Source organism: Fusarium redolens, assembly GCF_020744475.1.
Source record: "Fusarium redolens strain MPI-CAGE-AT-0023 chromosome Unknown BKA55scaffold_12, whole genome shotgun sequence".
Taxonomy (NCBI): Eukaryota; Fungi; Ascomycota; class Sordariomycetes; order Hypocreales; family Nectriaceae; genus Fusarium; species Fusarium redolens.
The window spans coordinates 1,167,258-1,189,030 of NW_025763675.1; the positions used below are offsets into that span (position 1 = coordinate 1,167,258).

At 47.6% G+C, this 21,773-nt stretch overlaps 10 protein-coding genes across 10 annotated transcripts; 7 read left to right on the plus strand and 3 right to left on the minus strand.

Annotated features, from left to right (window-relative positions):
* Window positions 1-75: 75 nt before the first annotated feature.
* Window positions 76-1,259, minus strand: BKA55DRAFT_692759 (ribosomal protein L1p/L10e family-domain-containing protein; the record flags this gene model as incomplete). Its single annotated transcript, XM_046199825.1, has 2 exons — window positions 76-1,140; window positions 1,194-1,259. The coding sequence occupies 2 exons, from the start codon at window positions 1,257-1,259 to the stop codon at window positions 76-78; spliced, it is 1,131 nt and encodes a 376-aa protein (XP_046047087.1).
* Window positions 1,260-1,487: 228 nt separating this feature from the next.
* Window positions 1,488-3,175, plus strand: BKA55DRAFT_575158 (uncharacterized protein). Its single transcript, XM_046193362.1, has 2 exons — window positions 1,488-2,245; window positions 2,295-3,175. Exons 1-2 carry the CDS (start codon window positions 1,944-1,946, stop codon window positions 2,962-2,964), a joined length of 972 nt encoding a protein of 323 aa, XP_046047088.1. The 5' UTR covers window positions 1,488-1,943; the 3' UTR covers window positions 2,965-3,175.
* Window positions 3,176-3,534: 359 nt separating this feature from the next.
* BKA55DRAFT_692761 (S-adenosyl-L-methionine-dependent methyltransferase) lies at window positions 3,535-5,062 on the plus strand (the record flags this gene model as incomplete). The annotated part of the gene is made up of 9 exons (XM_046199826.1): window positions 3,535-3,624; window positions 3,678-3,811; window positions 3,857-3,898; window positions 3,944-4,010; window positions 4,057-4,084; window positions 4,225-4,237; window positions 4,291-4,380; window positions 4,427-4,769; window positions 4,826-5,062. The coding sequence occupies 9 exons, from the start codon at window positions 3,535-3,537 to the stop codon at window positions 5,060-5,062; spliced, it is 1,044 nt and encodes a 347-aa protein (XP_046047089.1).
* BKA55DRAFT_575161 (kinase-like domain-containing protein) lies at window positions 4,778-6,163 on the minus strand. The gene has a single exon (XM_046193363.1). The coding sequence runs from the start codon at window positions 6,043-6,045 to the stop codon at window positions 5,155-5,157; it is 891 nt and encodes a 296-aa protein (XP_046047090.1). The 5' UTR covers window positions 6,046-6,163; the 3' UTR covers window positions 4,778-5,154.
* Window positions 6,164-9,488: 3,325 nt separating this feature from the next.
* Window positions 9,489-10,544, plus strand: BKA55DRAFT_541849 (uncharacterized protein; the record flags this gene model as incomplete). The annotated part of the gene is made up of 1 exon (XM_046190428.1): window positions 9,489-10,544. One exon carries the CDS (start codon window positions 9,489-9,491, stop codon window positions 10,542-10,544), a length of 1,056 nt encoding a protein of 351 aa, XP_046047091.1.
* Window positions 10,545-11,015: 471 nt separating this feature from the next.
* On the plus strand, window positions 11,016-13,750 carry BKA55DRAFT_100177 (uncharacterized protein). The gene is made up of 4 exons (XM_046184661.1): window positions 11,016-11,586; window positions 11,637-11,692; window positions 11,739-12,495; window positions 12,572-13,750. The coding sequence occupies exons 1-4, from the start codon at window positions 11,165-11,167 to the stop codon at window positions 13,698-13,700; spliced, it is 2,364 nt and encodes a 787-aa protein (XP_046047092.1). The 5' UTR covers window positions 11,016-11,164; the 3' UTR covers window positions 13,701-13,750.
* Window positions 13,751-13,941: 191 nt separating this feature from the next.
* On the plus strand, window positions 13,942-14,544 carry BKA55DRAFT_541851 (uncharacterized protein; the record flags this gene model as incomplete). The annotated part of the gene is made up of 2 exons (XM_046190429.1): window positions 13,942-14,217; window positions 14,272-14,544. The coding sequence occupies 2 exons, from the start codon at window positions 13,942-13,944 to the stop codon at window positions 14,542-14,544; spliced, it is 549 nt and encodes a 182-aa protein (XP_046047093.1).
* A 962-nt stretch (window positions 14,545-15,506) lies between these two features.
* On the plus strand, window positions 15,507-17,307 carry BKA55DRAFT_517081 (major facilitator superfamily domain-containing protein; the record flags this gene model as incomplete). The annotated part of the gene is made up of 5 exons (XM_046188150.1): window positions 15,507-15,588; window positions 15,638-15,867; window positions 15,919-16,170; window positions 16,224-17,009; window positions 17,059-17,307. The coding sequence occupies 5 exons, from the start codon at window positions 15,507-15,509 to the stop codon at window positions 17,305-17,307; spliced, it is 1,599 nt and encodes a 532-aa protein (XP_046047094.1).
* A 317-nt stretch (window positions 17,308-17,624) lies between these two features.
* Window positions 17,625-18,571, plus strand: BKA55DRAFT_575170 (Cyanovirin-N). The gene is made up of 3 exons (XM_046193364.1): window positions 17,625-18,236; window positions 18,291-18,449; window positions 18,500-18,571. Exons 1-3 carry the CDS (start codon window positions 18,077-18,079, stop codon window positions 18,511-18,513), a joined length of 333 nt encoding a protein of 110 aa, XP_046047095.1. The 5' UTR covers window positions 17,625-18,076; the 3' UTR covers window positions 18,514-18,571.
* A 258-nt stretch (window positions 18,572-18,829) lies between these two features.
* BKA55DRAFT_740433 (uncharacterized protein) lies at window positions 18,830-21,746 on the minus strand. Its single transcript, XM_046201443.1, has 5 exons — window positions 21,565-21,746; window positions 21,455-21,509; window positions 21,009-21,403; window positions 20,227-20,960; window positions 18,830-20,174 (listed from the first exon to the last, which is right to left on the minus strand). The coding sequence occupies exons 1-5, from the start codon at window positions 21,653-21,655 to the stop codon at window positions 18,906-18,908; spliced, it is 2,544 nt and encodes an 847-aa protein (XP_046047096.1). The 5' UTR covers window positions 21,656-21,746; the 3' UTR covers window positions 18,830-18,905.
* Window positions 21,747-21,773: the final 27 nt, after the last annotated feature.

Here is a 21,773-nt window from a genome sequence, read left to right on the forward strand (position 1 = left end):
AAGTATAGCTACAATTCTATTCTGGGGGTTTTCCGCCCTTCAACGCCTCAACACCGATGCCGTGAATTGCATATTTCAGTTGTCAATGGCCTTGCTGGCCGATGCCTTTTGCTTTCTCAAACGGGCCTTGCGGTCCGAAATTTGCTTATCGAGCTTGCCGTCGTCGGCCTCAGGAAGTTGCTTCTGCTTCTTGGCCTTCTTTGTAGGGGCGGGAGTCTCAGTCTCGTCGGTGTTGTCGAGAGACTTGCGCTTCTTTCCAATGTTGGGCTTCTCGCCCTTGAGGGCCTTGGCGGCCTCATCCTCAGCAATGACATCCTTCTCGTCAACCCAGAGCTCATCAGTCAACCAGATGGGAAGAGCAGTAGTCTCGGGACCCTTGATGTAGATGCTCTTCATGTTGCGCCACTTCTGAGGAATCCACTTCTCGATCATGCCAGTGACAACGGCATCGACATTCTCGGCGATCTGCTCAGCAGTCCAACCGGAGTATCCAATTCGGATCGAGGTGTTTGTTGAGGGGTTGAGGCTGACGAAAGCAGAGTTGATGGCCTTCTGGACCTCCTTGGCGATCTCGGCGGGAGTGCCTGCGTTGACGGTACCCTCAGCCTTAACGCGCTTCTGTCGCTTTCCATCAACCTTGGGAGCCTTGGCCTGCAGGTTCACAGGAACAGGTCGCTTCTGCGTTGTCTTGTAAAAAGTCTTTCCCAAAATCTTAGGTAACCGGTTGATAATGCGATCATCACCAAGGAAGATATCCGCCTCAGCGAAGAGCTTCCTCTGCGCCTCGTACTGGCTATACTTGGCCTTGAGCTTTCCGTAGTCGATAACACGAGTGATGCGCTTGCCCAGCTCAGCGGGGAAGTCCTCCGAGGCGACAATGTCCTTGTAGGCGCGCTGGGGCTCGGCGGTGATGAGGCAGATGGTGGTCTCGTCGTTGTTGAGCGAGTGAGGAAGGGAGATCTTTCCGGGCTGCAGACGCGCCTTGTCGACGATGTGGCGCTTGGTCGTCAGGTTGAGCCAGATGGGGGTGGTGCTGGGATCTTCATCGTCGTCGAGGAGGTTGCGCTTTTCAGACTGGTCGGCCTTTTGCTTGGATGCTTTTTTGATGTGTGCGAGAAGAGCCTTTGAAGCTTTCAAGGTCTAGATATAAACTGTTAGAGACGTTGTACCATTCGAGGAAAGGGGGTACAAACCTGATCAGGGTCAATTACTGTGACGGCGGCAGAGCCGGGAGCGACAACTTCTTTTGAGGGCGCCATTGTTTGTCGCAAAGTTGTAGATGGGATTGGGGATGCAAAAGTTCAGTTTGATATGATAGTGGGGGCTTTATCAGTAGCTCGAGGAAAAATAATTTTTTTCTGCGATGGTTGGTTCTGTCGGAATATGCAAGTCCCGGGCTCCGGTCCAGGGGTCTCTTAGCGGCTTTTGGGTGCCAAAAATACAGGACAGACTCTGGCGATATGGGTTTATACAATTTGGGCGTATGCACCAGTTTCATGGCCCGAGTCCTATAAGAATAATGGTACTCCTCTTTTGGGTGCTTGGGATTTTGATTTAGATTTTAATCCTTCTCTCTCAGGTGGACTACGCTTATAGTAAGTAATACAGCTCTGTCTGTCTCTTTTTCTTACACCCTATGGGGAGTTTTTAGCCGCGGGGCGGAGTTTGGAGGAGGATCCGCTAATTATCACTCTCACGTTATTAACATGAGATCCATCCGGTTGTTCCTTGTTGGTCTTACAAGATGATGAGCTTTTGAATCTTACAACTGAGCATCACCCGATCTTGGTGTCTTTTGGATAGAATTGCATACTGCTTCTCTCTCATATCGTTTGCATAATGTCTCCCGATCTGCAAGATCCTGCCAATAGGAGAGCTTCATGTGATCAGTGCAGTATGTCCGCCCACCTCTCCCGCTTACAGTTGGGGTCCATAAACTGCGTATGCTGATCAATCTGAAAGGGCAAAAGAAGCTCAAATGTGACGGAAGTTATCCATCTTGTGGACGATGTACGACTCTTGGAGAGCCTTGCAAGTTCTCGGCGCGTATGCCGATGGGAAGACCCAAGAAGAGAAAAATAACCTCTGAGAATGAGGCCCAGGAGAGTAGTGCGAGCAGGACATCGCCTTCAACTTTGGCGATGAGTATTGGGAGTGATACGGGTAGTGATATGGGTAGAAGAGCCAGCTTCGATCCGTGCCAACACATGTCTGAAGATGCGCCGTTGGATCTCATACCGCTTGGGTGAGTTGACTGAATTGCCACCTTGATGGGTGAGCTGACTCGGATTTAGAAACGAGACAAACGTTGACCCAAAGTTATTGGCATTTGAATCTGATCCTGGTCAACAGACTTGCGCATGTCTTGCCAGCTTATACTTGTCACTAGAAGAAGTTCGAAAGGCAGATGATTTACCCTTCACAGCACGGTTATCTGTTCTGCGGCATTTGACGACCACAGCAGCAGGGATCATACAGTGTCAAGTTTGTCCGACAAAGTTTCTATGGGCGATGCAGAATGCTCAACTCCTCAACACGCTTATTATATCCTTGGCGGAAGGATATAAAAAGACTGTGAAGTCAGTCGAGGATGAAGCGAAACGAGCTCAAGATGCCAGAGAATCAAAAGAATTATACATAAGCGAAGGTCAACAGCTAGAAGCACCGTCGCAAAACGACCCGTTAGGATTCTCGCTGAGCCTGGATCCTCAGGATTGGAAAAGTATTGCAAACAAAGCTATCAAATCCGAGCTTTTCGGCACGCCGCATTCGAACTCCACATCTTTTGTGGCAATGTTGCAGTTGATGGAGGATAGACAGAACCTATGGCATTCAGGGACGAGCCATGTACCGCCGGGTATAGGACATCGGCTGGCACATCAGATGCATGATAAGGATCCGCATTGTGTGTCGGTTGTTAAGCATACGAGGGACATGATAAGTCATTTGTTGGCGGATGTTTGAGTGGTTGGTTTGATACCCAAGATCATGAGCGTTAGTTTTCTTGAACTCGATCGTTTGCTTCCAATACGTTGGAATATAGATGATAACTGTGTGATATGCGAACACAAAGCGAGGCAAGGTATATTCGACAAAATTCCTATGTCAACTTGCCAGACTGTAGGTTTCGAACTTCAAACTACCAAGGGTTAATATCAACGAAAGTAAACCTGTGATATGATGATTAACTCATTAAGTAAGAACCTGATCAATCAAGATATTCATTCCTTCACTTTATGGGATGAGTTCAGAGCTTTGATTCTGGCATGCTATTGGCTCGCCAAACCAACAGACACTGGTAGGGATACTGTTCTCCATTCATTATGCAATGCAACTTTGTCAGACGATCCGATAGGACTGGCCCCTGGACGATTCTGCTGTGCCGTACTAATTCGGGTGTCAAAACCACATCTGGAATGCAGAGCGTGGCATGACAAGTTGAATGTGTTGGTTCGGAACAAAGCGAGAGATAAAGAACGCAATCTTGAAGTGACACTCTGCTCTCTTTTTGGCTGACGAACAAACTGTGCAAAAATGACAGAAGAAAATAACCCCCAACCAGCTCAGGCGGTCACGGATGTTTCTGGTCTTCTTCCTCCTGAGCATTGGGCTGAGGTAGCTCAGGTACGTATGATACGAAATCAAAGACCACAATCGCGTCACTGATAAAAAGTTAGGAGCTGGGCGATACGGATTCTGCCATAGGAGATGACATTGCAGAGTCAACGGCATCGATTACATCAAGCATTCTGCAGTACAGGAATATCAACGGGAGAACTTATCACCATGATATTGGAAATGCACAGTATTGGTATGTTGTCTGAAGAGCCCATGGTGCGGGATTAATGGGATACAGGGGAACCAATGATGAGAAGCAGAATGAGTCGATGGATATCAAGTGAGTATACCAAATACGGGTTGGGATGAGTGCTGATACGTGCAGTCATCATGTTCTGACGTTGGTTTTGGACGGTGCGCTTTACCTTGCGCCCATTTCGAAGGATATCAAGGTTTGTTGTTGCTATCCATTGTTGATAAGTTCACTGATGTCTATAGAATGCTCTCGATATAGGTACAGGAACAGGTAAGCCTCGACGTGGTGAATAAAAAATCAGGTTTGACTTGGTGATGGAAATGAGGTTTTCTCAGATAGAAGTCAACGAGATTAGGCTGTACCCAGGCGGGCCTTCAGATGCACGAGAGCTGACATGAACCTTTACTCAGGTATCTGGGCTATGTATGCACCAAGGCTCGTATAGAGAAGGGCTTGTTATTGACGTACCTTGACAGTGATTTCGCAGATAGTTTTCCGAACACCGAAGTCATCGGCACAGACGTATCGCCAATTCAACCTGGATGGATCCCCCCAAACTTGAGATTGTAAGAAATAAATTATTTAACACTGTCATATCTAATACTTTGGCAGCGACATCGAAGACTGCACCCAAGAGTGGACATTCGCTCCCAACTCGCAAGACTACATCCACTTTCGCTGGCTTGTCGGTAGTATCGTCGACTGGGACCAGCTCTTCAAAGAAGCGTACAAGTGTCTCAAACCGGGCGGTTATATCGAAAGTCACGAGGCTCTTTCGAGAATGGACTGTGATGATGGAAGTATCACCGAGAAGAGCGCTATGCACCAATGGGGAAAGTTTTTTGTTGAAGGTGGTAAGAAGATCGGTCGTTCGTTTACGATCGTTGAAGATGGAGTGCAGAGATCTGCTATGGAGAAAGCTGGCTTTGTTAATCTTGAGGAACGTGATTTCAAGGTGAGTGACTCTCTGGCAGTGACCACCCAGCCTGTACTGACATGGTTCCTCAATAGGTTCCTATCGGAGGCTGGCCAAAGGATCCGAAGATGAAAGAGATTGGAAAGTATGCTCAGGCTACTCTCGAGCAGGATGTAGAAGGATACGTCTTGTTCATGGCCAACACGGTGGAGGGCTGGGCGAAGGAGGAGGTTGAGGTGTATATCTCGATGTTGAGAAGAGAGTTGAGACAGGGCAAGATGCATCCTTACTATCAGCAAAAGGTTGTCTGGGCTCAAAAGCCAAAAGAATAAGGTGGAGTTGGTCGTTGCAATGGGCTTTTGTGCACGCTCATTATCCATTTCTAAGCACTAGATGACAGCAGCTCTTCCGCTTATCATATAGGCTAGTAAGATCCCATTCTTTCTTCTATAAGCTCCGTGAACTTTACCAGGTCTGGTGAGCACGGTTCCAGCACTTCTTTCAATACAGGAACCCACCATTCTTCTATCCCTGGGCCAAGACCTATAGCAACCGCATATTCCACATACTCCGGATAAAACCCGCTCAACTCCCAGTCGATTATCCCCGTGATATTGCTGCCGTCGACCATGATATTGCGCGGTGATAGATCACCATGAGTAAGAACGAAGCGTCCAGTTGATTTCCGTCGCTTCTTTTCGAGCACTCTCTTCCATTTCCAATGTTGAAAACTTCCGCCTGAAAGTCTTGCTAGACACCATTCATCAAAAGATTCCTCGTCTTCAAAGGGGCCACAGTGTCTAATCAAGGTGGTGTTGTATATGTTGCGGGTGGGTTGTTTATCGATACCGCCAATGTAGGGCTGTACGAGAGTCCGCATTTGTTGTATCTGTTTTCGAAGCTGGCCCTTGATAGAGGTCTGCTCAGCTTGAGACATGTTCTGCCAGACATCAACAAGCGGCGCACCAGGGATACGGTCGCCGATCATAACACGTGCAATAGGCCGTTTTGTGATGATATCGTAAACTCCGCGAACCTTGGGAGCTAATACCCCATGAGTTGCAGCATAGTGCATCATATCGGCTTGAGAGCGGTCAATGCCATCTGGGTTGCTGACTTTGAGTGCAAGTACTTCGCCGTGGGAGTTAGTGTGCTCCAAAACTCGATATCCCCAGTAATTATGGATCTCTTTACCAACGACTGCGTCGAGATAACTGCATTTTAGATACTTGGGAAGCGTGCCCTGTTCTTCGTCCCCTTTCTCAATCTCCATGGCTTCCGGTTCCTCTTGTTCTGCTTCTGAGAGGCTTGCCATGTTGATGGATGGCTTACGAAGGGGTCTCAATATGAGCAAAATTGGAGCTTGGTGAAGATGGATATGTAGGATGGAAAAAGCCTATGTTTGTGTTTGTTGGCTGATTACCGTGCACAACGTCAGCCTTCTATTTACTGACCAACCTCTTCTTCATACCCCTGCAAAATTCACCAATAGCAAGTCCATCATTAAAGAAAGTGGGAGAATGAATCAACAACCATACACTAGTAATGTCGAGTAAGAAAAGGTATATTATTAATTTATAGAAACATGCTTGGGATATAAATAGTGGAAACACTTGATAATGAGATGAAGCTACATAGGATAAGAGAGAGAATCACCGGAATCTCGTATGTCTCGATTAGTAACCTCCCTCGCTTTGGATGATAATCCAGCTATACCCGGCTTATTGGTAGGGAAGGTCTTGCTAGGAACACGGAGCATAAATTGAACAGAGCTCTGTGGCAATGCGCCCGATCGAGGAGCACGAATCGTACAATGGGGGAAGAGAGATCTAATTGACTCGAAACAGATCCCAGGTCTTTCCCTAGAAACACTCAGGAGTGGACATAGAGACCAAGTTCCACAGCTGTCAAAGGTACAGAAGGACGTCTATGACATGCATACCAGAATCGAAAGCCCAAAAGGTTCAGCTGAAAGTTCAATATGGAGTGGCTGAGCGACATATGCAGTTTCCACTGGCCTCAAAATGTGATATCTGACCAATGAATCTTTCAGCTCTTACACACATTCACAGTCAATAAGGTGTCTCGGTAAGACGTGTTTCATGTGAATAGTTGGAGATGCAGATATGTACTGTGAAGAGAAGACCAAGTAGTCCATCGCTGTATATAAAACGGAAGACAATTAACATTTACAACATTACCCTCTCTCTATCCCAAGCCTCCTCACCAAACCTTATGGTCAACTCAAGCGTTTTAATGTCCTCAAGATATTGATTCCAGTCGTGGTTGATTCGTCGTATTCTTCGACGCGGGGTATTCCTAGACACTGTCTCTGCCAACACACACCCATTTGCTCTTCTGGGAAGCACGGACCGGGACGGACGATAACGGGTCGGCACGAATAACCAACGATTTAGCCGCCTGAAGTTCCACAACTCCATGATGCATATTCGGGGCGTGAAGCAAAAAGCCTGACCTCTCATCAGCGACGACATCCATGGCACAACAGAAGTTACTGAGACAAGATTCGGGGAACGTCTCCTATTTGAGAGACAGAAATACCCAAACGGACTCAGTGTTAAATAATCCGATAGTTTGACCGTTCATTTCTCGCCCCCTCCATCAAAAGGTCAAGTTACTTGACCCAATTTAAGAACACACTTACAGAATCATCCGGAGACACCGCCTGGTATACTTTTTCCTGCGTCGCAAGGGTGCCACAAGGTATCTGAGGAGTGCCATTACCAGCTTCGGAAGTGCTGTTACCAACTTCCGATTATATCGACACCATCGCCGGGTACAGTTGGCAGGCTGGGATGATGCCTGCTTGGGCAAATGGGCTGTGGGGTCCGGACATTGGTAGACATTGTATTCGTGATAGTGATTGTGTGTCGTAATGTGAGTTACATTTCCATTATGCATATGTCCAGTACCACCATGGATGGCTCCATTGCTGATAGTTGAGCCTTTAAGGTCGCTGTTGCTGATGAAATTCGTTGAAGACACCGAAGGATGGGCATTATCGTCTTTGGAAGCCATCCCCACCATAATGAAGTAAGGGCTACCTTATTGCCAAACTGGTTGGATCGTATGGTGACTCTGCGGACGAATGGAGTTTCCATTAGAAGAAGGGTGTGCGGCAGCTGACTCGTGATTCGGGAGGGCTTAACACCCTCTCCTATGCAAGTTTCAGGCAACCCCCCTGTCCGCTTGTTGGGGGCCTCAAAATCTCCAAAGTCTCCAAACACATGACAGCACTGACCAGATCGTGACATATGAGAATCTGCCAGAGTCTCGAAATTGTCTATTGTATCATATCGTATTAAGTAGGGCTGTGTATATACATTAGTAGCTTTTGAACCCCTATTGTTAAGACGCGGAAATGGAAGATGTGAACACAGTGCATCGATTGCCATATCTCGACTCGAGGATTATCGATAAGATATTGATGGGTATTCTTTGGCTTGTTCATACATCTGTATTGTTGGGTCGTGTCATTAAGGGCGTGCAGGTGAATATGTACGTGATACAGCGACTGCGGGTCTTGGTTTGATGCCTTGCTTCGTTCTCCAGCGTCACAAAATCATCACAATATCTATGTAGTACCAACGACATACTGGCAAAAGACTCAGCTCTCCTCTGAACCTTCAGGAGTATCCTATAATCTCTCAGGTCTCGTCAAAAGACTTCAGAGTCGAGTTTCTGCCCAAGCGATCCATCCACACCACTCACGTCATTCATGTTGTCAACCAACAGTGGCGTAGCAAACTAAACCAACACAATCAATCTGATCAGGCAGTCTTGCTCTTTTAGGTACTCCCTTCTCTTGAACGCTGAGTCCGACGTTTTGGGTATTGCATTCCACTCGGAGAATCTTTGACGTGGAGTTCCTTACGTGGTCGAGGTTCCCCTTCTGACAGCCCCCGAAAGACTACCTTTCTTCTACTCTCGCCTCCATACCAAGGTATTCTGGTTTCTATCTTTTAACTTGATAGAGACAATGGGCTAACTAGAGATAGAGACTAAGCTATCAGCAGATATAGCTTCGATATATAGCAAGTAAGTCTCTAGCTGATTGCGACAGTCGACTTCCCTCCGGAAAGCCGATACTGAACTCCAAGCGACGCTGTAACTTGGAGGCTCGTCGCCAGGGAAATCAATCGGGCACCCAAATCTCACAATAAATTCTCTCTTTACTCTTCAGGACTTGACATACACTTGCAAGCGTCTTTCTACCCCCCTGAGACGAAAATCAATACTCGATACGACGCCACCTCACTGAAGTGCAAGTCTCGACTTCACGAACATACCCAAGATCTCTCATCTCCCTGATGAATCTCTGGTTGTATTCCCAGACCGCCTTATGATCAACGTATCAAAAGCTTTATATTGATAGCCTTGTTCTGCCGTGTTACTCTGCTTCGCCCCCTCGAAGTGCCTTAGGTTTCACCGCAGTCTGACACATGAGGCTCTGCTGTCCATCTTTCACACCTTTTCACAATCTATTTTCACAATGATGCCTAAATCTTGATGCCATACTCACATCTTGGCCTTCCTTTGCGGTCGCACCTTTTCACAATTTTCATAATCTGAGGTTAATCTCCATGCCACGTTAGCACAACCATAATTTTTCCTGCATTCTGACACACCACCTGAGGAAGATATCATCGTCGATGTAGCTATTCACGGCTTGTTACCATCTTCACCGCTCTTTGTTGCGACGGTTTTGCTTGCCTCGTCTTCGAAGTTGAGGCTATCATGGCAGAGATTCTTGGGGTCGCGGCGTCGGCGAGCCAGCTTGGTGTTGCATGCTTTTCTCTGATAGACGTTGTGAGAAAGATAAAAGGAGGAGCGTCGACGCTGAAACGATATCATGAGCAGCTCCAAGAACTTCAGAGCCTTTCTACTAGCATCTCTGAGAACCCCCTTCTTCAGACCCCTGAGATTGGGACGCAGACTGATGCCCTTCTATTTACCATCAACAACAACTGTTTGAACTCGTTACTTCGCAAAAGCAGAGTCCTTCGAACCTGGGGCTTCTTGTACAGAGAGCAAGATCTTCTTGATATCTTTGTTAGACTTGAGAGACAGAAAAGCAACCTGTCTCTGGCTATCGAGCAGATACAATCCAGAGCTTTGTATCAAATACAGACAGACATCCAAGTCATGTCTGAAAAGAAGTCGTCGGGCCTTCCGGCTCCTGAGCCAACTTCCACAAACTTTCCGGCTCCGTTGGTTCTGGGCGAATACACAGTCTTCCCCTATAACCCAAACACTCCAGGCCCTGCACCAGACGTTCATTCTTACAACCTTTTCATCAGCTCGCTCTTATCCTCCAACATGTCTACAACCGTCTTTCCGAACCAGCCTCCTCCTTCCCACGGTGACGCTTCGACCCCAAGCCTGAATGATCCAACCACTTCCAAGCCTATGCGACCTAACGAGCGAATGCCTGAACCCAACAGCCAGACTTACAACAAGGCGTTCGCAGCTTCTGGATTCAATCAAAGAAATGGAAGAGTATTTGAAGTCGATGATGCGATGGCTGCAAAGCTATCCATGAATAATCCACGTCAAACGAACCCCCTAGTCTACAACAACTCGACCAAGCTTGGATATGGTGACCAACACAATGGAAATGTTATTGAGATTGACAGTGGTACTGACTTCGTCATGCCTGATGTGAGCGGCGACACTTGGAACAGTCCGATGGCATTGTTCTGGCATTCTGCTGGCTCAGGACCTGTCATCTATGGAACTCAGCACAATGGGCCGATTATCCGAACCAAGAAGACGAGCATGGAGAAAAAGTAGAAAAACAGAGGACCAGGGAATAGGGGTAGATGTGCGAGGGGGAGAATTGCTATATGAGTTGGCGAGACGTTTTGACATTATTGTGTTGTCTAACTGTATATACTTTCCAAAGGTAGCTTTGATGGAAACTGGTGGGACTGGGGTTCAACGGGATTGTTGTATTACTGGATAAACAGAATTGGTATCCAATTAGGACAACAATAAGCAAGAAAAGCATGAGCTGTCAATGGAAATTTATACTCTTGTTGTATTCAAGAGGCATCATAGGTAGAGAATATATAAGTCATAGAGACAACCTCCTCTCAAAACCGTTGGAACTACCAGACCAAGATTGTCACAGTAACAGATACAGTAGCTCAAAGAGAAATAAGCCAAAATCTATAGGGGTGTTTTAGCTACAGACGCCCATGAAGCTGCCTTATAATTACATCTAAGATGCAACTCAGCCCTACGGCTAATCGACCTAGTCTTACAGCGCCACGTGTTTCACATGCAGCCCATTCAGCTACCCCTCTATTCAAGATCACAGCGATCGATCAAAGGAGAGTATGAGATGGGTTTCTTCCAATGTCACCAAATCATCTGCTGTGTTTACAACAAACAAATCTTAGGCAGTTTCCATGGCTGATCCACTTTCTATCGGAGCCAGCGTCCTGGCTTTTATTGGCCTCGCTGATCGCACCATCCGCGCATGCAAATACTGCATCGAGGCTGTTGAAGATGCACCGAAAGACATCCAGATGATATTGGGCGAGGCTACGTCACTGAGAGCTATCATCGACAGCATTGGCGAATCAAGTGCGACGAGCCTCGTGCCAAATCTTCACGAACAAAATGGACCTATCAATTCTTGCCAGGGTTGTCTTGCCTCACTCGAGGCTCTTCTCCCTACAGCTTGGGGCCAATCTCGGACAGGTAAGCGGCGTAAGCTAACGTTAGTTGACCTCGCATGGCCTTTGAAGCAATCAAAAGTCAGGAAGCTGCTGGCCGAGATATCGCACCATAAGGCTACCTTACTGTTAGCTATGTCTGGTGATATGAGGTAAATCTACAAGGACTGTTAGGAAGTCGAGGCTAACGGAGTTTGTCCAGTCGGGACCTGAAGGAGATCAGAATAGGGATCGAAAGACTACAAGGCACAATCTCAGGTCGGTGATCCCAATTGGTGGCTTGCATAAACTGACGAATTCAAAGAATCCGAAACTCGGGAGATCATCCGATGGCTTGAGAGAACGAACCCATCATCTCTACACAACATAGCGTTCAACAAACATGAGCCCCTGACAACTGCCTGGGCTACCAATTCTTCTAAGTGGAAGGATTGGGTGTCACAGGCCTCTGACCACAGGCTCATGTGGATATATGGAATCCCTGGCGCAGGGAAAACAGTTCTAGCATCATATGTCATCGAAGAACTCGAGAAGCTGTGCGAACCTGCTAATGGTAGTGTTTGCACTTATTACTACTGCCACTACTCACATAACCAGGACGAAACGGTGCCAGTACTGAGCTGGATCATTGGCCATGTCTGTCGACAGATTAGTTGGATACCACCCGAGTTAAAACGACTTCACGATCATGGCTGCGAACCCACCACCGCGGAATTGGAAGAAGTCCTGGAAACAGTGTTACAGAAGCTCGATAGTCTTTATATCGTCATCGATGCGGTTGACGAGAGCACCCCTCGGGAGGAGCTTTTGTCGTTGATTAAGACAATGACAATCGATCAACGATTTGCAAAGATTAGGATACTAGCGACAAGCCGGCAATACTTCGATATAGAACAATCGTTATCTGAGATATCAACAAGCATATCAATGTCAAACCCAATGGTAGAAGCTGATATTCGAAGATTTGTGCACTCCAGACTTAGATCTAGTCATCGGCTGAAAAGATGGCACGAGCGATTCGACGAAATTGAGAAGGTTCTGGCTTCCATGGCACAAAGAATGTGAGAAATTCTCTTCGTTATGCTACTGGCTTCAAGATTTGCCCTTCATAAAACTGTGCTAACTCACAGCAATCAGGTTTCGTTGGGCTGAATGTCAAATTCAAGCTATAGAGCGACTTCGCGACCAGTCGAAACTTCAGCAACTTCTTTCCAATCTGCCCAAAGATCTGAGTGAGACCTACGTCAGGATCTTCGAAGCAATTCCTGAAGATGATAGACCGCTTGTTCGTCGTATTCTCACTTGGATCATTGGCCATTCGCAGGCTGCTTGGATTTATCACATTGGTGTGAATGTGAATTTGCTTCTGTCAGCAGTTACATATGAACATTTCGGATCTGAAACCAAAGGTCAAAGCTCCATTATTGACCTTGAATATTTACAAGAGATATGCAGCTGTCTCATAACGGTTCGATATGTTCCTGGGGATAATTTCGATAGCCGGATGGAAGAACCTCCTGGATTACAGGCTAGAGAAGCAACTGACGGCGAGGATCTCTACGTGTCCCTCGCTCACTACACTGTCCTAGAATTCTTGGTATCACCGCACGTCTTTCAACCCAATTTTGCATTTTTCGCTATGTCTCCCGAGCTAATTCGATTGAAATTCGCAAAGAGTGTCCTGAAACAAGCCCTAGCGGCTGATCCGAAGGGGACAAATACTGATTGGATTCACGACCGCGAAGTATATTGCCTGACACTCGGCTGCGCCTTATATCTACATGATATCCTGGCAGAAAACGATCTTCAAGACCTTTTTATGCGATACATCAATCCTTCCTCCCCGCACTACTCGCGCTTCGAAGCTATCCAGTCCAAGATTGTCCAGGGCGATGAGAACTCCAGATGTTACTTCTTGAGACACATCCCGGCTCGAGTCCAATGGGCTACTACGCAAGGCGAGAACGGCGGATCAGGTGCAGCACTGATGAATCTTCTTTTGCTTCGACATCACTCTATTCAAAGGGAGCTTATGCCGATGATCAGAAGACTGCTCTCTGGGAGACAAATACAAGAGCTTCTTGATGCTAGAGTCATAGCTACCTTTCTAGACGAGGCTGAAGAGGAGTTGGATTCAACCGGAAGTCGATTATGTGAAAACACTTTAGACGGAACGGTCTGGGAGATAGTGCAGTCTCGGCAGATCTTTCTTGATGATGAAGAGCTTTCTGACTCCTTTGATATGCTATGGCGCCATTTAGGGTAGATACGAGATTACACCTATATATATACGACAGAGCTACGTATCAAAGTTATCATTGTATTGGTATTTCAGTGGGAAGACGGTGTTTGCAGAGTGACTGATCTGAGTCGTCCTATTGATATGCATTCTGTCCACGTGACATGTCACATGCTCTAGAGGAATTTGTTCCGCGCCATGATAAGAGCAATTTTTCGACTTCTGACTCTGAGTAAAATCGCTGAGCGACCAAGTGCCCTTCATCAAAATGAATTTCTTCAACCCATTTTCTCGACAAGGAGCTCAATGGGCATTTGTGGGCCGTACATCGTCATTTCCTGATGTAGACGATGATGCAGGCAACTTGGCAAAACATCGCTTGTGTAACGCAAAATCAATACCAGGCTGCAAAGCCTTTCACATACCGAAGGAGGACGTCGCAGCCTCAAAAGAGGTTCCAATTGGTGATGAATCCTTCTGGGAGTCACTTGTTGATCAGGTTCTTGTGTTTCAATACAAAGGCAAATTTCATGCAATCGACCATGTGAGCAGATATCCACAAAAGTGTTTGTAGGGGCTAACAAGGATATCTGCCTAGTCATGCCCGCATAGCCAATATCCTCTTTCGAAAGGCACGCCGTTTGATATTGAAGACTTTGGAGTTGTCCTCAGTGCTGGACTGTTATGTCCGAATCATGGCTGGTCCTTTGATTTGTTTACCGGCATGTCAGATCGAGGCAGCTATAGACTTAAAACCTGGGAGGTCGAAATCAGGGATATCAAAGAAACGGAATCCACTGATACAAATGAGAAAGACGAATTATCGACGGATAAAGAGGTTTGGGTGAGGAGGAAGCAAAGAATAGGTTGAAACAATAACATGGGCTTTCTCCCAGCAAACAAGCGAGATTGACCGGCGGTTTTGAGGGAAGTCGGGCACCGGCAACAGTCCAGCCGTGAAGAAGCTTGCGATACTACAGAGCATAAATGCGTGGCGCACCTGGCGTTGCACTGTTTGCCCTGACCTCGAGATACGAATAACATACAAGACCACTGCTCCTTTCCTCATATCAACATGGCCAAGGTACTTCATTACCCACCTGACAGACCAATTATGTGATTGTACAGGCTAAGCTGAAAAGCCAAGAGCTCCAACAGGGGGATGGATAACCACCCTAGGCTTTGAGCTGGCAGCAGAAACGGCTCTGATAGACGAAGAATAGGAACCTCCAGAAGACCTTTACCCCAACAACCTGACAATTACCCATACATCTGGGGAATTATGGGAAAGTACAACATGGTGATGACCTAGCAACCATTCTTTGGTTGTTGCTTGGACCGGCTTCTTTGCACCAGAACAACCGGAGATATAGCTCACAGGAATCCTGGTTGTCGAGTCATTTTACACAAGTCATATCATCTGGCCTCGTCTTGGTATTCCATTTAAGCTTTACTCGAGGGTTTCGGGCTGGTTAATTACTGGCATGTGAGTCCAAATACACAATCCCCCCTCATAGATAATGATTTGTAACTCTCACCACATTCCACGTCCCGAGAGGACCACCGGGAAAGTGGAGGACAACCCGACCCCATGGCCAACTGACACTCCCAGATCAAGTCAAGCTTGTAACGCCACCAATCTATCTAATCTATCTGGTTGGTTCGTGCGGCAAACACCCCAGTGATCTAGATTGCATCTCGGTTACAGCCCATGGGGTAATCCGGGGTAACGTGGAGGAGAGTTTGGGGAGGGGGGAGTACTTAATTGACCATGGCCGACGATGCAAAATTGTAAAAACATCACCCCTAACTGCAACAGTCAACAGAGTCGAGATGGTCTCTTTCAAAGAAGCCTTTGCGTTGTCTTCGCATGAAGTCGATGCTGCGACGCCTCCTGGCACAGTCCAGATTCATCGTGAGACTTTCCTTTGACGCGTGAAGATTTCAAGACTAACAGTGAATAGGGGAGCAGGAAGATGCGAGCCATGCGATTATTAGCATTCGTGCTACAGATGATCCTCGTGATCCCCTCAATTTCCCAACGTGGCACAAAATTGCTGCATTGAGCGTTGCCTCGCTGTATGCCTTCACCGCGAACTACACGAGTGGTGTTATCGCGCCTGCGTTTCAGCTATGGCCTATGATCTTTCCGAAGGACCCGAGATCACTTTCTCAGCTTTCCATTCTGATTGCTGTAAGTCCTTGTGACACTGACTCCTTGAAACCAATGCTGATGAGATTATAGATTCACATCCTCTTCCTCGGTGCGGCCAACATCTGGTGGGTTCCCATGTCCAACTGGATGGGACGACGACCGGTTCTCATCCTCGCTACGACTCTCCTCACATTCAGTACGCTTTGGTGTGGACTTGCAACTTCATATGACTCTCTTCTTGCTGCTCGGGCTTTCCAAGGCATTGGAGGTGCTGCAGCTGATACAGTTGCTCCCGCGCTTGTTGGAGATATGTTCCCTGTTCATCAGCGTGGACGAGCCATGGTAAGAAACTTTAACACCACGACCAACCACTGGTTGCTGATAATTTATGACAGGCAGTCTACACCATCATGCTCGTCGTCGGACCCCTCGCAGGTGGCATCTCAGGAGGCTACATCGTTTTCCAACAAGGCTGGAAGATGATCTTCTGGATCAGTCTCGCTCTATCCGCCGCTTGCCTCGTCGGAATTATCTTCTTCGTCCCCGAGACGTTATATACCCGAAGTGCACCAGTCGAAGGTGTCACGAACCCCGAGACCGAGAAGAACGCCCAGTTTGGCAACAACGAACACGTCGAGGATAAGCAGTCTGTCAACGTAGGAGAACAGCACGCTTCTTACTCCTCTTTCACCTATGTTCAGTCTTTGGGTTTTATCAAGCCTCGAGGAAGTCTACTGAAGCAATTCATCCAGCCTTGGAAGACTCTTGCTTTCCCTGGTACTTGGGTGGTGATGCTTCACTACGCCGGTCTTGTCGGTGGTGTAGTCACTATTTCTACCATCGGACCCCAACTTATGGCGAGTCCGCCTTATCTTTGGAAAGCAAACGCCGGTCTTGTCAACATTGGCGCTGTTATCGGCGGTGTGATCGGATATATCTACACTTTTATGCTTGCTGATGGTCGACTCGTCAAGAAGGCTAGCAAGACACGGCATGGAGTTGCCGAAGCTGAGGATCGATTGCCGACCCTCTTCTTCCCTCTATTCATCGCCACTGGTGGTTTGTTGGTCTTTGGATTCTGCGCTCAGAACCCTGGTGGCCATCGCTGGGTTGGACTTCAGGTTGGATATGGAATGCTCACCTTTGGTCTGATGCAAGTTCCATCTGTTGGATTCAACTACGTAAGTCTCAAATCCCATCCATTTCATTACACATACTAACAATACTCAGTTGATCGACTCTTACCACTCCTTGGCAGCAGATTGCTTCACCATGGTCACCATTCTCCGTGCCATCATCGCCTTTGCATGGACCTTCTTTGTGGCTGATTGGGTTCACCACAAGGGAGCTGCTGAGCCTTTTGGTATCTTTGGACTGTTGATGGGTCTTTTCTCGTTGTTGACTGTTCCTCTCTGGATGTTTGGAAAGCGTTTGAGAATTGCTACAGCGGAACGGGTTCTTCGATGGCAGGGTTACTAGTTGATGTCGCTAGATGTTTTGCCTTTAGTCGTCATGATGGAATGAATAGTCTCTATGGTTATCTTATCTCAAATTGACCGAAATTGTATCCTATCCTGACCCACCTGAGCGTTCGTGTCTATTTGTCCTCTCGTAATATTGTCAACATAAAAGTGGTCTTGTGTTTATTGTCATACAGAAGTACCTACCCGGTCCACGGTAATCGGAACCCCTCAAGCCAAGACTTTTCAAAATGCCAAGGGTTTATCGATAATTGGATTCAGTCCCACTGCCAAGACATTCTCTGCTCACCGCACAGCCCCCCTAACAACTCCTCCCTACAGTACAGTAAGCTCACCATCACCACCAACAAAAGTCCTATAACTTTGTGAAACACGTTTCATCGCTGTAAGATTCCTTGAGGAAGAGGCCTCCTTAGTCAAATAGCATCTGTTATCCAATACCCGTCGTGCCGAGCCGTGTATGCGCCAATGCGGGTCTCTTGAACCGCGCGCTTTTGGATGGATATTCAGGGGTCCTTGTAAGAAGTGGACTCTCGCTCTGCATTGCATGTGCATTGCAGTCGTGGCAGCTTCAAAATCGTTTTCTCGCGGTTCACTCGGTCTTGGATGGTCTTGGCTTTTGTGCGGAGGTGCATGCGTGAGGCCTCTCGTGAATCACTATCAATAATATATATAGACCCTTGAGTCTTCACATAACCTGACTTGACTCCTGCATCTACAACTTCACATCACACTTTCTTACTTCATCCGCATTCACATCAGCCAAAATGGTCAACTTCCACGAGAGCTCTTCTGACATCGAGCTTGAGGACGGTCACATCCTCGTTGCTCAGTGCAACGATGCTGATGGTGAGCCTCAAGAGTCTCGTCTTGATCTCGACTACTACATCGGCAACAACGATGGTGCTTTCTACTGGGGTGGTGAGGGTAAGTCAAACAACACTCCAAGCACATCTTTCACGTGCTAACGATGACTTCAAGGCTTCTCTGGCTCTGCTTCCGACATCACCTTCGAGCTGGAGGGCGACGACAACGTCCCTGTCCTCCGCGCTCTTCTCAACCCTGTTGATGGAGACCCCGTTGAGGCTAACGTCAACCTCGCTGAGTGCATTGGCAATGACAACGGCACTCTCGTCTATGGTGAGTCTTGATGATGTTCAGGCTTTGGGGATCTGCTAACCAGTGATTAGTCCCACCCCAATAAGCGAAATTATGGACTTTGAGGAAAGGATTCAGGCCGCAAGACAGTCAAACAAATGAAGTAAAATTACCAACTTATTATTCCCTAGTTTTTGTGAATGCATGCCTGAAATGTCGTGACTATCAACACTCCAAGCCGGTTGCGGTTTGCGTGACTGTCAACAAAGCATCGCTCGGGATAACGTAAAGCGGTACCATTGGATATTACCTCACTAGAACAAGTAATGTCCTGGTAAGTTTCAATCAATGGGTTTGAATCTCAACATCTACTAGCTTACCCTCCAACACTTCAAAGTAACCATGTCAAGTAAGAGGAGAAAGGCAGTATCTGCATAGCATTATCCGTACTGGACTTAAGACACGATATTAATACATATTTACCGCGAGGTCCGGGTATCAAGCATCCAACTTCCGCTTCGCCGAATTCTCCAACTCGGCCATAAGCTGCACCAACTTCTCTGTAAGATGCGGCACCGGCATTCCCGCAAAATTACTCCTTACAATCCCCATAACTGCCTCCATGACCTTATCAGGCTGAGAAAGCGGCACACTAATCATAACCTCTCCTTCACCCTGAATTTCCGTTCTCCACCGTATACAAGGCTGACCCTGACCAAAACCTTTGAATCTTTGGAGCGCTATACTATCTGCTTCATCTAGGTAGACGTTCTGACTAAGTGCTCGGGAGAGGCTGGATTGGTCGGATAATAAACCGTATACCCAGAATGCGAGACTCGCGTGGTATAGAATTATGGCCATGGGGCCGCGCATTGAACCTCGGGGTGAGTGTTTGGCGATGTGCATTATTTGAGCGGCGTGGAAGATTGTGTGGCGGGCTGCTTCGCTTTTTACCCAGTCGCGGACGGTGGGATAGACGGCGCGTGCTCGTTCGGGACCTTCCATGCCTGCGAATATTTGAATGTCTTCGAATGGCATTTGGAGATGGAGAAGGGCGAGTTCAAGACGCATTTGGATCTCAGGGTCCGCGGAAGCATCGACGGATAGACTCAGCTTGAGGTGTCCGAGAAGTTTGAGTAGTTCGTCTTTCCGCATCTCTGTGACCAGGGTATTCCAACGGCGAGGTCTTGATCGTTGTAGAGATGAGAGTTGGAGATACTCCCAGCACATGGTCCATGTACATGAGAGAACAGCTAGAATCGCGACATATGAGTCCACCGAGTCAAGATGGTTGTTGAGAATGTCAGGATCGTCAATGACATCCGCAACAAAGAGTGGCTCGCTCTGTTGACGCGAAGACTTCAAAGAATTCCACTGCTCTGGTGACGCAGCAGTCCACAACTCAGCATTCTCCGGAAAGGGCAGTAGAACTTCTGCATATGATACTGAAGGGCTGACCACCAGCGCCGTAGATGTGTTGGCGTCATGCGATAGCATCCTGAAAGCAAGTCTCTTGAAGGACTCATCCTCTACCCATTGAAGCCAGTCTTCTCGAGAGACTTGACCTGGGGATTGTATTGTCTTGCTTTGGGAATAGACTGATCTCTTGAATCTTCCATCGCGTCGCATCATGGTCAGTACAGGGTTGAAGAAGCTCTCTGCTATTTCGACCTTTCGGGGAAGACCGCTCCAGATACCCATCTCGAGAGTGATGACGAAGGCTTGGGTGAGCTGAAGGTCGCGCACGAGAGTATTGTCGCGTTCCCACTATGGATTATTTAGCCTGAAGACCTGTAATGTATAGGGTGATTGGACTCACGTGTTTGGCAACAGCTATCCTCAAGCACTCTTGTATGGCATAGCCAAGTTTCGACAACGCAGGGTCGGAAGTCAAGACTGCTCCGCAGGCAGCCATGGCAGCGACGAGCTCCGGCCTCTTTTCATTCGGGTTGAAAGAAGCGGCGTGGATGAATGATGTGGCATGCGTGACAGGGGAGGTGAGATAGTACTGAAGTAATGTGTCCAATAGCTCAGCAGAAGGAAAAGACGCCACAGCTTTCGACAAGTGATCCGAACGACAACTGTTGACGACCATCATGAGTATCCTGTCACGAGCTGGTCCTTCTAGTTTCGCAGACGTGACTCTTGTGTTTGAATCCAAGGCGACGCCAGACTCGGGCGAGGGATAGGCAGAGTCTGTGGCGGGAAGGGAGAGGTTATGCTCTTCAGCACCAGCATGGTCTTTGGCGTTTGGTCGAAACTTCCAGTGAGAGTTCTGAAAGGCTTCAGTACACATAGCAGCGGGCTCGCCGGGATCAGTATGCGATGCGGCGCGTGGTGTTTGAGCCCCTCGTGGTGTAGGCTGTATACTTCTGACCTCGAAGGGGATGCTTGTATTATATGAGTCGAGAAACCGGAGGTCTATGTCGTCGAGTTCATTGTATGTGTACATATCGACATCGTTGGCGTTGGGATTCGCCCATCCTCCTGATAGAAGGTTGAGATCGGGGAGTGGGAAAAAGAGAGGATCAATGTTGGCGTTCATGGAGGGGTCTAGTATCGTAAGCTTCATCTTTGAAGGCAATAGACTTGAAGACATACCAAGATTTTGGAAGAGGCTATGTGATGTTTGCGGTGTGAGTATGTCCAGCGACGGTTGCTCCATGACTGATGACGCCGACGTTGACCCGATACTATTATGATCAGGGAACGCAGCCATGGACGATGATCCATCATCTTGAGAGAAGATAGCTTCATCTTGCTGCGGCTCCTCAGACCGAAAGTCTGAGTCCAGCTCCATGGAGTCGTTCCACTTGCACTCAATACCTTTCTCTTGACATCGACGACAGGGTTTCTCATCACTACAACGCAAGTGATTGGTAGAACATGCCTTGCAAGCCTTACCCACCCTGCCAGGCATGTAACGCGGTTGTTCAGCTATAGAACTATCCCCAGCTTGCGAGCCATGACCAGCAACATGTCTTTTCAGAAGGTCGCTTCACACTGTCAGTAAGCGACGCAACGGTAACACGCGGGGTTAGACTAACGGTCTTGTAAAGGCCTTTGGACATACATGGCACTTGTAGGGTTTGGTTTGTGTATCTAGCACAAGTAAGCAACACTGACTCAAGTCATTGACGGAAGGGTAGCAACATACGGGATCGCACGTGACGCGCTAGATGATCAAGACGCTTATAATTCTTCTTGCATGAACCGCACTGGAACATGCCAGGTTGAGTCGTCGACATAGCGAGAGCGAGACTGACTTGTCGTGCAAGTGGAGAGCGAGATGGGAATCGGGACGTGGAGGAGAAAGAGAGAGAGTGAGGAGCAGGGGGGAATCGTGTTGTTTTTTTCTTCGGCTCG